Source organism: Rhineura floridana, chromosome 1 (genome assembly GCF_030035675.1).
Source record: "Rhineura floridana isolate rRhiFlo1 chromosome 1, rRhiFlo1.hap2, whole genome shotgun sequence".
Lineage (NCBI taxonomy): Eukaryota > Metazoa > Chordata > Lepidosauria > Squamata > Rhineuridae > Rhineura > Rhineura floridana.
In genome coordinates this window covers 254860263-254876904 of record NC_084480.1, presented here as the reverse complement: position 1 = coordinate 254876904, position 16642 = coordinate 254860263, and the positions used below count along the sequence as shown (strand labels likewise).

Here is a 16642-nt window from a genome sequence, read left to right as displayed (position 1 = left end):
GGAAGGCATGATATTTAAAATTTATATATTGAGCCTTCAGATAATCTGAATAATTACTGAATTTACCTGACTTCCACTAGTAGCCAGCCACTATGTTTAAACTTTTGTCCTTTGTATTCAAGAAAACTGTTTTTATTCTGGATTCACAGGATTGGGCTGAAGATGTCAAAAATGAGCTGGGGAAAACTAAGAGAAATAAAAATAAAATTCAGCAGTTGTATGATGGAATGTACCAGAATTTGGGAAATGTACAGGTTCCAGGTCTTGGGTTGTTCAGAAAGCGATTTATTCAGGTATGTTTGGTTGAATATTAGAATATTATTCAAACCATATTGAAATTAGAATATTATTCAAACCATATGTGGTTGAATATTAGAAATGTATAGCAAGAGATGCATAGCAATATATATATGTGTGTGTGTGTTTATACATACATACATATACATATGCACATACACACATACATACCCCTTGTCTTCTGGGTTAATCCATAGGAACTGTTGATGTGACCAGAGTTTTATGGTAAGTATTGTGGTTCTGTCAATTTGACATACACTAGCTGGCACCTTCTCTTTGTTCAGCATTGTGTATAACTGTATCAAACACCATGCAAAACCTGCACGTCACAGGGTACAAGAGAAAGATAATAAGTTCTGGTAGTTTGCCAAGAATATTGCAAATTCTCATTTAGTTATGTCAAGTGATTAACTAGTTAAATGGACAATGGCTAGAGTGCAGGTGGCGCAAGTCCTGGTGAGTATCAGACCAAATGAGGTATCAGTACATAGCTGCTCCTCCCACATGGCAGTAGTAGTGGCAAAGAGAGTATGTTTTTGCCTGTATTGGATCCTCAGTGAATCTCCCAGTAGAGCTGTTTAGAGTGGTGAACTGTCTGGACCAGACCAGTGCGGTATCAACAACAGATCATTTAGTAGCATATTGTGAAAGATTTGCGAATTACTTTGAGGAGGGAAATCACTTGGATCCATGCTGAACTTGATGCTAGAATTGGTTTAGGCTTGTTGGAGGTCTCTTGAGCACTGTTGAATTATGGTTTTAATCGTTGCATCTCGAGAATGTAGAAAGGACACTTACAGTGGTGAGGCCAATTACGTGGCTTCTCAAACCCTGCCCATCATGGTTGGTGAAATCTAGTAGGGTGGAGATTGACAGGATGGGTCCAGGGAGTGGTCAGTGCCTCACCAAGAGAGGGAGTTATGCCCACCACTTTGAAAGAGGCAGTGGTGTGGCCCCTCTTTATGAGATCCCTAGATCCAGGGGTTTTAGAAAACTATTTTCAGTCTCTAATATTCCCTTACTGGGCAAGGTGATTTAGAGGATGGTGGCCAGCTAGCTGCAGGTATGCCTAGAACCAGATTATCTAGATTCACTCTAGTCTGGTTTAGGCCCAGTTTTTAGCACTGAAACAGCCTTGGTAGCCCTGATTGACCTATCAGGAGAAAGATAGGGCAATGCGATCCTGTTGGTTCTCCCTGACCTTTCAGCGGCTTTTGACACCATGGACCATGGTGTTCTTCTGGAGCGAGTGAAGGAGGTGGAAGTTGGAGGTATTATATTACAGTGGTTGCGCTCCTGCTTGCAGGGCTGCTGCCACAAAGCAGGACTAGGGGATCGTTGCTCAGCTCCATGTTTTTTGGGTTGTAGGGTCCCACAAGGGTCCATGCTGTCTTCTATGCTATTTAACTTCTTTATGAAACCATTGGGAGCTGTCTGGGGATTTGGATCACCTTGTCATCAGAATGGTGATGACACACAGCACTCTGTCTGTCAGTCTCTCCATTCTATCGAAATCAGGAGAGGCTGTGAAAATGTTGGACAGATGTCTAGAAGCAGTGATGGATTGGATGGGAGCCAATAAACTGAGGCTAAATCCTCATAGAACAGAAGTGCTGTGGGTGGATGGTTCCTGTGTCAAGGAATTAGGTATATGACCTTTTCTGGAAGGGGTTGTATTCCCTCCAAAGGAACAGGTTTGAAGTCTGGAAGTACCCCTGGATTCCAACTTGTCACTAGAATCCCAAGTGGCTTCTGTGGCTAGGGGTCCTTCTTACCCTAGGCTGATTTGGCATTCCTGTACCATGACAACATGGACAACTGAGGCCAGTCTATGGTGAGTTCCCATCTGGACCACTATAATACATTGTATGTGGGGTGGCCTTGAAGATGATCTGGAGGCTACAACTTGTGCAGAATATGGCTGCTAGGCTGGCAGGTAGGGCAGCCCAATGGGAACATGTTTAACTAGGCCTCAAAGTGCTACTTTGCCTGCCAGTGAGCTACAGGGCAAATTCAAGGTGTTAGTATTAATATGTAAAGCCCTAAATGGCTTTGGACCCAGGTACCTAAAAGAATGCTTTCTCCAGTATCATCAGTCTCAGGTCCTACAATCAACAGGTGAAGCCTTGGTGGTGGTGCCACTGAGGGTTGCCTGGTAGGCGTTGACCCATAACAGGGCCTTTTCAGTGGTGGCCCCCCCATTTTGGAATGCCCTCTCCAGTGAGATGTGTCTCTCTTCATCATTATTGATTTTGAGGAGGAATTTGAAAACATTCGTTTTACCCATGCATTTGATGGCTGAAGGAGACTCTTCCTGGCAATCCAGATGAAAGAATGTTTTTAACTGTACTGTTGTTTAGAATGCTTTTTAAAAATTGTTTTGTTTATATGTATGCTGCCCGCAGCTTCTTCAGGAGGAAGGATGGGATATAAATTCAGTTAATAATAATAACAATAATAATAATAGGCTGTTTTAAATATGAAAACTATTGTAAATAAATTTCTGCTTCAGAAATTTGGGCAGGAATTTGACAAACATTTTGGAAAAGGAGGTTCCAAGCTGGTAGATATGAAAGCTAGTGACTTCAACACTAGTGCAGACTCTCTCATCTCAAACATGAGAGAATATCAGAAAGAACCTGGAAATATGAAGGAATGCTCACCTTGGATGAGTGAGTTCAAACCAGAATTCTTGAGGATCGAGCTGGAAATTCCTGGTAAGCTTTGCTTTTAGTTGGTAAATGGAAGAATATTCTTGCACTTCTAAACTGAATAATAATGGTTATTAAGTTTCATGTGCTCTATGGTCACTTTGTTGGCCCTAATTATCTACTCTTACAAGTAGATGAACTCTTATTCTCTGGCAGATATTTTCTGTCTGACCTTTATGACTCTGTTCTTCATGCTTTGTTCCCAGATTGTTGTAGTTTCATGTGTTAGTTTTCTTTTTCTAATCTTTTGATCTAAGCAGCTTCTGCAGGATTTCTCTCATTTTGGAGAACTGTTCCCTCCAAATGTATTGTCAAATCTAGTAGCTGAAGTTAAAAATAAATAAATGACACTTCAGAGAACGCCTGTTAGTTGAAATATGTTTTAAAACCCAATTATGCTAAGCACTGTTCTTATGCCTTGCTGATGACATGTCAGAAGCACAAAATATATAAAGCTCTTCAATAGTATGTCAAATAATTCCTTGTCTAGCCCTATTCTCTATCTTTCCAGAGGACTTAAGATGGATATCCTATAAAAATTTGATTCTGCCCTTCTAGCCAGAATAGAAATAGCCCAGCTGTGGAATCAGAGTACTGTCTTTATGTTGGATGGCTGAGGGAGTTAAGTTTGGATTTTGCATTGCAAGAAAAATTGACCCAACAGAGCAGACTTAGTAGACCCTTAATCAAGTCTGATTCCTTTGAAGTCTCTTGATAGCCCTTCTTGACTTATCTTACTTGTCCTGGCTGTACTAGTAGACCTCAAAATATGACACCTGCCTTTTTGGTCTGATCATCTACTAAGATACTCATTTGAAAATGTAGTGTTACATTTATATGTAGTTTTATTATCCTTTCTTGCTTTTATGTACAGTCTTTTAGTTGTCCTCTTCTGTAATCCCCATATACGGATTTCTGAAACTCAGATTGTATGTGAAACTTTGTGTATTTTTTAAAAATTAATAAACAAGCTTAAAAAAAGAAAAGTACAAAACATGTGGGCTCCTGTGCAAGACAGTTTTTCTCCTGACTTGTTGCCATTCTGTGGTCCAGAAGATCAGGGGTGTTCTTAGTCCATTAAGAGGCACAGTCTTTGCTAGATGAAAAAACTTGTCTGGGGATTTGGCTAGATGGCACCTCCCACTTGTTCTGTAGAATGAGTCTCTCATGCCTCCTCAGCAAATGGGCACAGGTCTCTGAGTCTGACATGAGAGATCAGTTTGCAACTTTTTTTGTTGCCATAGTTAGGGTTGTTAAAAGAATGTTGGGAGCACCCCCTCCAACAGTTTCCCACAGGAGTAAGACCATAAAATTAGGCTCTTAGTCACTGGGATTTTCTACCAGTGTAGTGTTTAGAGGATGTTAGTACCCTATACAGCAATTGTTGACAGCGTAGGGGGTAAAGCAGTGGATGTTCTGCCACTTCCAAAGCCCTGTCAGCTCATGCTGACCAGGGCAGGGACAAATTTTTGCTTTTTTAAACCCTCTCCTTTGAAAGTGAAGTGAAGGAGGGAAATAACTATGCCAGCTCTAGCCTAGTGCAGCCTGGGGCCTCTTGGGGGAGCAAAGGGACTTTTTATCCAGTGGATCCAAGACTACCTATAACCCAGAGCTTGGAAAAGTTACTTTTTTGAACTACAACTCCCATCAGCCCAATCCAGTGGCTGGGGCTGCTGGGAGCTGTAGTTCAAAAAAGTAACTTTTCCAAGATCTGCTATAACCTGACCCCAGAATGCCTCATTTTGGGGAATACGTGGCAGATATTCTCCCTTTCAGTGGTGGAGGGCACTTTCTATGCATCCAAATCCCCTTCATCCACTGGGTTAGCAGGTTAGGAATGTACTGTTAATCAAATAATTATTTTGAAAGATCAATAAAAAGATAACTTTTTACTTATTCAGGTCAGTATGATGGTAAAGGAAAACCATTGCCAGAATATCATGCAAAAATCTCGGGATTTGATGAACGGGTATGTTACTCTATTAATGTATGTAGTATGCTGTTACTTCCCCTTCCCCCCAGTCAATTATAACATTTTTTTAAAAAAACATACATTGGATTTTTTATATACTGGAAATATCAGCATAGGACACAAAATATGCACTTAATATAAATGTTATAAAATATAATAATCATTAAGGGTGTTAAATATACAAACAATGAAATATCAAGCAAACAGTGGGATCAGACACAAAAGGGTTAAAAAAAGCTTTTGGGGAACGTCAGTGCTATTTCTGTTCTATTCAGAGAGTGTGCAAGCACTTTACTGCCTGGAAGTGTTGTCTATTTTTTGCGTTCCAGTTATCCAGTTGTTATAATTTTTGTAAATTCCAAATAGGCTGGTACTTTAATCTGGACATTTTTATTATTTACAAAAGAAATACATTCATTCCAAACTGCATAAAAGGAGCCTGCATCATCCATTCCTCTTATGATTCATAAATGGTGTGTCAACTTATCGTACTGTTTTGTTATACTCAGGCCAGTGGCTTTTTTCCACTGTTTGACTATTGTTATTCTCCTGTGCATGTAAAAGCTATCAGGTGGATAGCTAGCTCCACCTAGCAGTTGAAGGCAAAAGAGCACTGTTGAACTTTTGTAGGCACTTCCTGGTCTGCTCCTGTTTCTGCCTCAGTTCTCTTTTGCCTTCACCAAGCTTGGTTGGGTCCTCTCTGCTCCTTGGTTTCAGGCCTGCATTCTTCTTTCTGATTGTTTTGTGTGGTTTTCTATATTGTTTTTAATTGTTAACTGTTGTTATTCTCCGCTTTCCCCCAAGTTTCAATACAAAAAAAGGGTTGTTGGTCTTTCCCTAGAATCCCGCGGCGTAGAGCTTCAGCAAGGGATGCTCCTCCAGTCAGCAGCAGCTTTTTTGCCTTCCTGGCCTCTGCAACCCCCCGCCAGCCTCGCAGCCTCCCCTAGCTCCTTAAAGCGGTAGCGGCAGCGGCAGCCACCTTCTCACGAACAGCGTCATCGCTTAGATCACACCGCGGACCTCAGGCCTTCCACCTGTGGCTGGCCTCTTCCCATGTGTCCGTCGAAGAGATGTGCGATTGGCAGCCGCCAATGGCCACAACGGCTCTTAGCCTCCCTCTCCCTACCTTCAACTTAGCGCTGAGTTAGGCAGATGCCAATCGTGGAGACGGGGTTGGACCTCCCCTGACGAGCCAGGATTCAAGCAGGGCTGTGGCACGTTTGCCTAGCATGAGGGTGCTCTTCGGTCCCCCACATCTCCCAGGAACAAACTCTGAGGTCCTTTTGCCGCTGTAAGCCCTGCAGTGTGTTGCACCCATGGGGAAAGCAACCCGCAATACAGGAAACCCTTCTAAGAGGATGAAACCGCTCCCCCCAACAGCAGATGCAGTGTTGGAGCCTTTACCCTGCCAGAGCCCAGTTCCTTCACATCCTTTGGTGGCACAGTCAGCGGCAGTGATAGCCCACCCCTCTACTGTCAGGCATGAGGTGACTGAGGCAAAGGCTATGGCGGGCAGGGTGGTTCTGGAAGGCAGGGCGCCTGTTTCCAGCAAATCGACTGGAACAGACAGGCAGGGCCCTGATCAGCAATCAGGATCAATGGGGAATGCCTCGCACAGTGCCATCTGCAGAACACAGAGGGACCAAGAACCCTTATCTGATGAAGATAGCAATCCACCTCACCCTTCCTTAGGCCCCATTTTTCCTACCAGCTCCTCCCTTGAACCCTTTACAGTTTTTTTGGAGGAACCTGTCCTCCTTCAGCAGACCCAAGTGGTGGGGGGGGGCAAAGGCTCCAACTTTCTGGTTCTTAAACTCAGCCCATTCAGTTACAACTTTCAGCTCAATCACTTCAGCAGTTAAAGGAACAGCTCAGGGACTCCCTCTTAATGGATCTGGCTAGAGATGTATCTGCATCATCGGCCCCTATCACAGGAAGCTTCAGTTCCCTTGCCCACTCAGGCACCTCCTAGAAGACAGGAGATGCAGGGCCCCTGTACTGGCCATGCAGCTAACAATGCGCATCCACCACGGAACCGAGCATCTCCAGACCCTTATGCCATGGCCCAGGGCAGGCACCTTCAACCTCCGGAAGACGCACCTCTTGACCCGGACACTGGTTTAATGATCCTGGACGAAGAAGAATGGAGTGGGGATTCTGAATCGGAAGAGATTGCAACCACTAGAATATTCCAGGAACCGCACTTGCCCTCCTGTGCAAGGCGATGGAAGCCCTGACTCTAACTTCTACAGAGGATCTTCCTGTTGCTTCGATTTCTAGGGTTTCAGTGGTGTGTCCAGACCCAAAACCCAAGTCTAGAGTCCTGAAGCTCCCCTCCTTGCTCCCCAAAGTGCTCAAGTCAGAGTTTGACATCCCATTGCAATTCAAGAAGTCAGTCTCGTTTGCCAACAAATATTATACGCTGGAGCAACACATCATGGACCAGCTGAAGGTCCCACTGATAGATCTCCCATTGTAAATTTGCTGAATCTATCTTTGAACCCAAAGGACTCAGATGCTCATCTGAAAGACACTATGAAGCTCAAAATGGGTCAGGGTCTCCGAAGGATCCACGAGGCTAGTGCACCCTCAATCTGAGCAGCAGCAGCTTCCTCAGTATTTGTTTGAGCTTCCCTTCTGTGTGTTGGAGGATCTGCTGGATGATCCACGACAGGACACGGCCTGAGTGCATAAGTCCCTACTCAAGGTCTCTAGGGCAGTAAACTTCATGACAGATGCGTCCATGGATGCTATGCAGTTTGCAGCAAGATCCCTGGTAGCAGGCGTCTTCACTAGAAGAACCCTATGGCTGCGACATTGGGATGCAGACTCTATGGCCTGCTCCAGTCTTGCCTCAGAACCATATGTGGGAGGCAAGTTATTTGGAGATGATGCCCTAGCAAATGTTTTGGAATCGTAAGAAGAAGAGAAGGTGAATGCCGTCCTCCAGGAAAAGGGATGACAGAAGGTATCTTTGGCGTTCATTCCACCCTTACCTGTCATCTCAGTCCTTTCATGGGTCCAGGATATCCGGAAGACTGAAGGACGTCCATTCAAGCCGTCCATTCTGGAACAGACAGCGCAACCAACCTAAGGCACAACAACATTTTCCCAACTGCTCAAGATTTGGTTCCCAGTCACGTTGATATAAGCATCAGTTCTGATGCCAACTTTCTGCCAGTAGGGGGCCATCTCCAACGCTTTGCGCACCGGTGGAAGGACACATCATCAGACCAATGGATGCTACACACCCTTCGGTATGGCCTAAAGTTGGAGCTCACCTCCACCCTGCTGGTGGGATTCATTCCATCTCCCCTGTCAGCTTCTCCACACAAGAGGGAAAGGGTCCTGCAAGTAATTTCCCATCTGATACAAATTGCGGCTATAGAAACTGTACCAGCGGGGGAGAGATTTTGGGGAAACTACTCTGTATTCTTTACCGTCATGAAAAAAGACGGATTGTTCAGGGTGGTACTGGATCTAAATAACCTGAATGGATTCATAAAGTACTGCAAGGTTCATATGGACACCTTACTTTCAATCAAATAGGCCCTGAGAAAGGGGGACTTTCTCTCCTCGATGGACCTAAAGGAAGCCTACCTCCATGATCCAATCTTCCCACCCCACTGGTGCTACCTCAGGTTTGTGGTGGGTCAAGATCACTTTCAATACAGGGCTATGCCTTTTGGCCTGTTGTCTGCCCCCAGGGCATTCACGAAGATCTTGGTTACCTTGGTGGCACACCTCAGGACATAAGGGGTTCATGTCTTCCCCTACCTGGATGACTTCCTGATTCACTCTCCATCATTGCACAAGGCCTGGGAGGACCTCCACGTCACCTTGGCATGCCTGAAGGACCACAGTTGCCTGATCAACAAACCCAAGAGTCAGCTATTTCTGTCACACTGCATAATACACCTGGGAGCCACTATAGACTCACAGAAGGGAACCTTAAGGTTGTCCCAAAAAAGAGTAAACAAGATCCGCAGGATGGCATCAAAAGTCCTGTCATCTGATTCAGCAGATCTTATGCAACTGGCAGCACTCCTCAGGTTGATAGTATCTACATTTCAAACCACGCCTTGGGCTCGTTACCTTCTCGGGCACTTCAGTGGGTGCTTCTGCCCTTCCAAAGCAACATAGCTTCAAGGCACCACTGCAGGGTAGCTCTGTTACCACAGGTCCATCAGTTGTTGCTATGGTGGGTTCATGAGCCCAACCTATTGAGAGGAGTGCCATTTCAGGCTCCCCCTCGAATTCTGATCACATCGGACACCAGCCTATCACGCTGGGGAGCCATCTGCAATGGTCATATGATACAGGGCACATGGTCTCCACAGGAATCCACTCTGCCATCAATCTCCTGGAACTTCAAGCGGTCCATCTGGCCCTCAGGCACTTCTCAGAGTTCAGATGGTTCAGGGTGGTGCTGGTAAGAACAGACAACATGTCTGCCAAATCTTATTTAAACCATCAAGGGGGCACACAATCCCACCCCCTCCAGGAGGAAGCATTGCTCCTCTTCCAGTGGGCGGGAAAGAATGTGGACTCGATATCGGCAGAATAACTCAAGGGGAAGGACAACAACCAAGCAGACTGGCTCAGTCGAAAGAAACTAGATCAGGGAGAATGTGTGTTTCACCCGGGCACTTTTCAACTGATAATGACACGCTTCGGCACAGTTCAAGTGTACCTCTTTTCCACCAGGCGCAACAGACAGGTGAAGAGGTTCTTCTCCAGGTATGCGATGGCAGAAGCGGAGGGGATGGATGCCTTGTCATGCTAGTGGCCTCCAGGCAGGCCGTATGCCTTCCCTCTACTTCCAGTTATTCCCAGGATAATCCACAAGATCTGAACCGAACGGGCATCTGTTCTCCTAGTAGCTCCCTGGTGGCCAAGGAGACCTTGGTTCCCGGATCTCCTGGACCTGTCGGTGGAACCCCCATGGCAAATTCCCCTAAGGGAAGACCTAATTTCTCAAGGCAGCTGCTTCATCCAAATCTGGGGTGGTTGGCGCTTCATGTATGGAATTTGAGCAGAAGCGACTCTTGAAGAAAGGCATCCCTCCCCAAGTACTGGAAACCATGATGGCTTCTAGATGCCCCTCCACAGTCAGAACATATGAGGGCACATGGAAGACCTTCTCAGCCTGGTCACAGAAGAAAGGAATTCCTCCATGGAAAGCGGGAATCAGCGAGATACTCTCTTTCCTTCAAGATGGCTTATCACTGAGTCTCAGACCAAACACTCTCAGGCGCCAGGCTTCAGCATTATGATCAATACTCTCCATATCCCCGGACAATCCACTTTGCTCTCATCCTTTTATCAAATGTTTTCTTAGGGACGCAACTATACCAGCGCCACCTACGGTTCATTGCTACCCGATCTGGGACCTGCACAAAGTATTAACGGCCCTTCAGAAACCTCCGTTTGAACCTCCAAGTCAAATTCCTCTTCGTCTACTGTCCTTTAAGGTTTTGTTTCTTGTGGCCATAACTTCGGCCAATAGAGTGTCTGAGCTGAATGCCCTGTCCGTGCATAAGAGTTTGTGTGTTTCATAAGGATAGAGTAGTCCTCCGCACAGTCCCTTCCTTTCATCCCAAGGTTCTGTCTACCTTCCACTGCCAACAGGAACTGGTACTGCCATCCTTCTGTCCTAATCCAGTCCACCCCATAGAGAAGGCATGGCACCACTTGATGTGAGGAGAGCCCTTAAAGTGTACATTTCTAAGACAAAGTCCTTTAGGAAAACAGATAACCTGTTTGTGTCTTTTCACTCAGCATATCTGGGAAATAGGGTTTCCACTTCCACGTTAGCTAGGTGGATCAAAGCATGCATTTCCTTGGCATATGCCTCGCTAAGACTGGCCTGGCCAGCTGGTATAGTGGCTCACTCCACGAGAGCGGCAGCCACATCAGCAGCTTTTTCCCACAATGCCCCTCTAACAGAGATCTGTAGGGCAGCTACACGAGCCACTCCTAATACATTTATTAAACATTACAAGATAGACAAATAAGCATGTGCTGAGGCAGCCTTTGAGAGGAGAGTGCTACAGCACTAGAATTTTACAGCCCAGCAATATTCCCACCCTACATGGGTCAATTTTGGTATGTCCCACCTGAGGAGAAGAGACATTTGGTCTTACCGTGAAATCGGTCTTCTCTTTGCATGTCAAAAAATGATATCAGGGCCACTCCCTAGGAGGGCTGGGCTGCCATTACAATCACAAATGGGCCTTTAGCAGAGAGTGTATGAGTACTGTTGTCTCCTGTCGGTGTGTTCTTCCTTTCCTTTTTTCCTCATGTTTTGGCTTGTCATGGAGAACAGAGGCAGGAATAGGAGCAGACCAGGAAGTGCCTATAAAAGTTCAGCAGTGCTCTTTTGCCCTCAAAGCTAGCTTCCCACCTGATACCATCTTTTGACATGCACAGAGAAGACCGATTTCATGGTAAGACCAAATGTCTCATCTAGCTGGCACCAACATAAACGTAACTAGATATTTTGACAGCACCTCCGAGTTCTGCCCTGAGAAGATAGAAACCAGACATAATTTGGGGTCCTGAATGATATTACGAACTGACAGCATTTATTCCTGTTATTGTATGTTCCTAAAATATTTCCACAAGTGGACATTGCCACCGAAGATGCCAATATGTCCCTCTGAAGCTGCATTCCCTCCAGCATTCTGCTGATCCTCCCTCCCCCCCAATCCTCCTAGCAATCCAAATCTGTGTGTAATGCCACCTTTAATCTTAACTATTTCTAATCATTATAACATACAAAAAAAAATTAGATTTATACATAACCAGCAAGTATTTACTGTGCATGGAAGGAGATACCACCAACTTCTGGTGAAATTATACAGAATTGTTTCTGTATTCTCACACTACACTGTACACCGCCTGTACACTTCCGAGCCCAATTCAAAGTGCTGTTTTTTACGTATAAAGCTCTTTACGACTCAGCAGTCTTATGTCTTCTGGAAGCCTCTCTCGATATGAACCTACCTGGATGCTTACATCTTCCTCTGAGGCCCTTCTCCAGGTTCCCCCTCTGAGGAAGACTCAGAAGGTGGTGACAAGGGAGAGGGCCTTTTCAGTTGTGGCTCCCTATCTGTGGAATATGCTCCCTAGTGAGGTCCGCCTGGCACCATCATTGTCATTTTTTTGGTGCCAGGTAAAGATGTACCTTTTCTCTGAGGGATCTGATAGATTGAGATGATGTTTTGTTTTAATATGCTGCCAAACCTTCCTGTCACTGTGTATGGGTGCTGTTGCTATTGTTTTGTTGTTATTTATTGTTATGCTTTTATAGTGTGTTTATTTGTTTTTGTTTCAACATTGTGTAAGTCACTTGGGGACCTTTGGGTATCAAGTGATTAATAAAGCAAATTAATGAATAATAATAATAATAATAATAATAATAATAATAATAAATAATGTGGAAGCTTTTTTCTATGAGCTAATCAATATAGTGCAATATTTTGCAATTGTCCCATCTAAGCGAATACTATTTTTTTCTTTGTCCCATATTATCTAAGATAAAAATAATGGAGTCCATCCGGAAACCAAAGTGTATAATTATTAGAGGTAGTGATGAGCGAGAATATCCCTTTCTTGTGAAAGGAGGAGAAGATCTCCGGCAAGACCAGCGCATTGAGCAGCTCTTTGATGTTATGAATACTGTCCTTTCAAGAGATGCTGCCTGCAGCCAAAGAAACATGCAGTTAAAAACTTACCAAGTTATACCAATGACCACCAGGTAGGCACTAGCAGATCTGTTTCATAGTATATATGCTCCAATCTTTATTGCATGATTTAGGAGGAGGAAAGTCACAGGTTTCTATTGCATGCCCAGCATATAAGCAAAGATTGGGAAAACACTAGTAAGACAAATCTCTTAATTCTGTATTATAAACAACAAAAGGATCATTGTGGAGCTACTCAAAACATTAAACACTGTTGCTTTCATTACTAAAGTTTATTATATCATATTCTTCTTAGACAAGAAAGGCTGCAGAGCCATGAACCAAACTGACAAATTTTATGCAAATCGTTCCTGTGTTACAGAGCAATCCAACTCCGGGGAAGCCAGCATAAGTGGTGCTGGCGCAATAGAAGCTGATGTAAAGTTCTGCTGCATCCAGTTAATGTTCAGAAGCCTCTAGGTTGGTTGAAGGCCAGCTCAGCCGGGAGCTGTGTGCAGGGACCAAAAAGTAAAAGCCTTCTGTTCCAAATACCTTTACTGGGGAGTAAGCCCTCTCCATTGACTTTTATTGTATTTATTTTCTAAGATCAACCTTTTTCCTGGCCTAACTTTTGCCTGAATTGGGACCTTGCAGGAGCACTCCAGACACAAGTTGGATGTGGCCTCCCTCACAGCCTCTCCACTGACATGCCCTCAAAATGCTCCTTAATTGGGATTTACGCCAGCTTCACTTATGCTGATCTTCCTGAGTTGGCTGAGCCGGGCTGGGCCAGCTAAGCCCCAGCTGAGCTGGGCTGAGGGACTTATACCAGCTTAACCTGAGTGAGCTGGAACCCAGCAATCTCAGCTGGAGATCCACCGCATCCTAATCCCTTCAGCCCAGCATAAATGCGAATTGGATTGTGCCCTTAGTCTGTAATTTTTCACTGCAAAGTTGCTGTGTTTTCCCTTGATGTCATAATTTTAAAGATGTGAGGCATTCTAAAGAACAAATTGTGCATCCTTGCACTGCCCAAACATCATCCCTCATCATTTCCTATATGTAAGTTGATTGGGCTTAAAGTCAGAACATAAATCTTCCCAATCCGTTGAAAAAATTAAATTATGCATCACAGCTACAAAGAATTATGCAACATTAGATGCCTATCTCTAATCTAGTCAGCATGGATATTTCGCATTCCGCAATATTAAATTGAAAATGCCCCTATGCCATTCTGATGCTTCCCATAAGCTCATTTCAAAACAAAACCTTGAAAAACATTTAATCCTGAACTCAGAAACGCTTGCTTAACAACCCTCTAAATTTTCATGGCGACACACAAAAGTCAGAGAATCGAGTGTTCAAAGTGTAAAAAGAGAGAGAAACCAGACCCCTTTTAGACTTTTTTCTGTCAGAGTTCTCATAATTTGTTGAAATTAATTAAAAATCAGCCATGTTCACAGAGTACCTGTAATCCTATTATTGACCTTGCCCAATACTCTGACCTTTTTCTTCTGCAGTTTAAAAAATGCCTGGCTGATTTTTAATTAATTTAAGAAATTTAGCATTGAACTCAATGATAATGTCAGACATGCTCAGTAAGAATTAACTGTCAGTGTTCTAAAAGCCAGACTCACAGCTGCTTAGCTAATCAGGGGGCCACACCCATGCCAGACATTTATCCCACAGTGGATCACATAAAAAAGATATGAAACAAGATCAGCACAGCACATGTCTTGTTTCTGTTATTTGGGCTCATTGCAGGTGTTGCCACCCCTCACCATATGCTCAGGGGCACATGTTACCAAATTCTTCCAAGCTACACAGGAAGTGGAGTGGACTGTGAAAGACCAACCCAAATTGTTTTGGCATTTTGACAAATTTGTAGGGCAGTACAATATCTCAGAAAGGAGGTCTGGTCTCCTGCTCCCCTGATGCATTCACAATAGCTGCCAAATTCCCCTGCTTTTTGAAGTTTGACAGAAATATCTGTTGGCTATAGGTACATTCTTAAACCGCAAGGTTTTTTCCCTATTAGTGAATAAATAGATACATATAATTTACTTAATAAAACAGAAAATTTGTTTCAATTTACATATTATTTACCATTTTATTCCTCTTGCATGTATGGCATTTTAATATCCTTGTGCAATGAAGAAAGAAGAAAAAAGGTGTCTACCAGTCTGCATCCTCTGCGTATTTTACCCCCGTGTCAAATAATAACATTCTGTGTTTATTTTTGTTGTATTACTTATAGCTACCTTGGATATATTTTCTTCCAGACTTGGGCTGATTGAATGGCTTGAGAATACCTGTACTTTAAAGGAGTTCCTTCTGAAGAACATGTCTGAACAAGAAAAAAATGATTATAACAGGTAATAAAGGTGCACAACTCAGTTTCTGGGCTGTTCATGGCATTCTGTGGAGGTATATAAAGAACTGTATCTGTAATATCTATAGGGAGAATTGACATTAATCTTCAGAAGTCAAAGTACTTCCTGCCTTAAGATTAATAATTGGCAGCTAATGAGTGACATTTTACCTCTAACCTACATTCTCTGCCTACATATTTAAACAAAGATCACCTGTGGCTTCATCATCGTCTATTGATAAGAAAATGATTGCTTTTTGCAAGCAAGGGATTTTTTATTTTAGTTTGAATCAGGAAGTGAACTTCAGTCAGATTGGAGAGCAGTGTCAATTCATACTCAGCATGTAAGTGGACTATAATTCCTGTGATGACAGACAAGGAGAGTCTCTCTGAGGAACCACAACTCTTAACTTACCATTGTGACATGCTACAGAAGCCAGATCCTAAGACGGTTCTCATCTTGATTAGCTTGTACTCTCATGAGCAAATGTTATAATGCTGAAAGTGAATTAGTGAGCGTATTCACAGAGAGGGAAAATTATGGCTGTTTCAGTTCTCTATTCCTGCTACTGCCATGTTACTCAAAATTAAATCATAATTGGGCTTAACATGTGCAAACTCCTGCTCATGGTTTATGTCCCCCAAACAAATCATGAGTAGTAAACCAAGAATAAGCCTTGATTACAGCTCATGGATTTTTGAGAGTGAGTTTAGCTCTGAATAGTGCAGTAGCAGCAGGACTGGGGGAAGAGCAAAGCAGCTGCTCTTTTTGCTCTGGATATTCACATACTTGCTTATTCTCAAGTCATACTTTTGCTTAGTGTAATGTGTGAACTAAGCCAATGTACACATATAGCTTTGTGTGAATATTGGATTCCAGAAAGCTGCTTTTGCCCTCATCTTTTGTCCTTGTGTATCAGCCCTTGTTAAGTTTTTCTCAATATCCAATCTATGGCATGATTTATTTGACAACTCAATCAGCATTCGATTTGAATTTGTAATGTAGTGCCAGTATCTCAGCTCAAAAACTGTCCTAAAAATTGATTGTTTAGCATTTGTCAGCAATACCTTCTGTCTTTCAGTTTGCACAGAAGTATATTAAGTATTCTCTGGCATTTCCCCCTCTAACAAATAACAAAGCAATGAACAATTGCTCACTGTGTAACAGATTCTGTTTTCTAAATGGGCATTTAAGCAATTGCTGGGCTTTTTTGTAATAGTTTGCGCATGCTTGATTCAACACAGCACTGACAATAATGAATTGTTAATTAAAAGAAAAAGAGAATGTTTACAGAGAATGCTGATAGATATAACACAGGTGCAGGTAAAAGTACCAATCTTCAGAAAATGCATTTCTCAGACAATGAAGCAAATTATAAGTTATTTAAAATTTGAATTTTTAAGAGGTGGATGTGGAATGAAATAAAGTAGTTGAATACTTTAAATGTGTGCATCATTTGAAGTGTTTTTCACTGAGGAAGAAACTAACTGCTTGTATGTTCCATGCAAATATGATCAATTCATGAATCTGTAGTAGCCATATGTTAGCTGGAAGAAGGCAGAAGTGAATACTTAATGCGAGAATAAAGAGATTCTGCAAGTC

General features: G+C 43.2%; 1 protein-coding gene across 2 annotated transcripts in view; it reads left to right on the top strand.

Moving 5' to 3' along the window:
• The window catches only part of PRKDC (protein kinase, DNA-activated, catalytic subunit), a 213971-nt gene that overhangs the window by 173328 nt on the left and 24001 nt on the right, over positions 1–16642 (top strand). For both annotated transcript variants that reach the window (XM_061598396.1, XM_061598388.1), the window contains 5 exons: positions 150–293; positions 2810–3014; positions 4910–4977; positions 12522–12742; positions 14951–15043. In XM_061598396.1, the coding sequence (XP_061454380.1) occupies positions 150–293; positions 2810–3014; positions 4910–4977; positions 12522–12742; positions 14951–15043 (731 nt within the window). The remainder of the gene's footprint in view (positions 1–149; positions 294–2809; positions 3015–4909; positions 4978–12521; positions 12743–14950; positions 15044–16642) is intronic.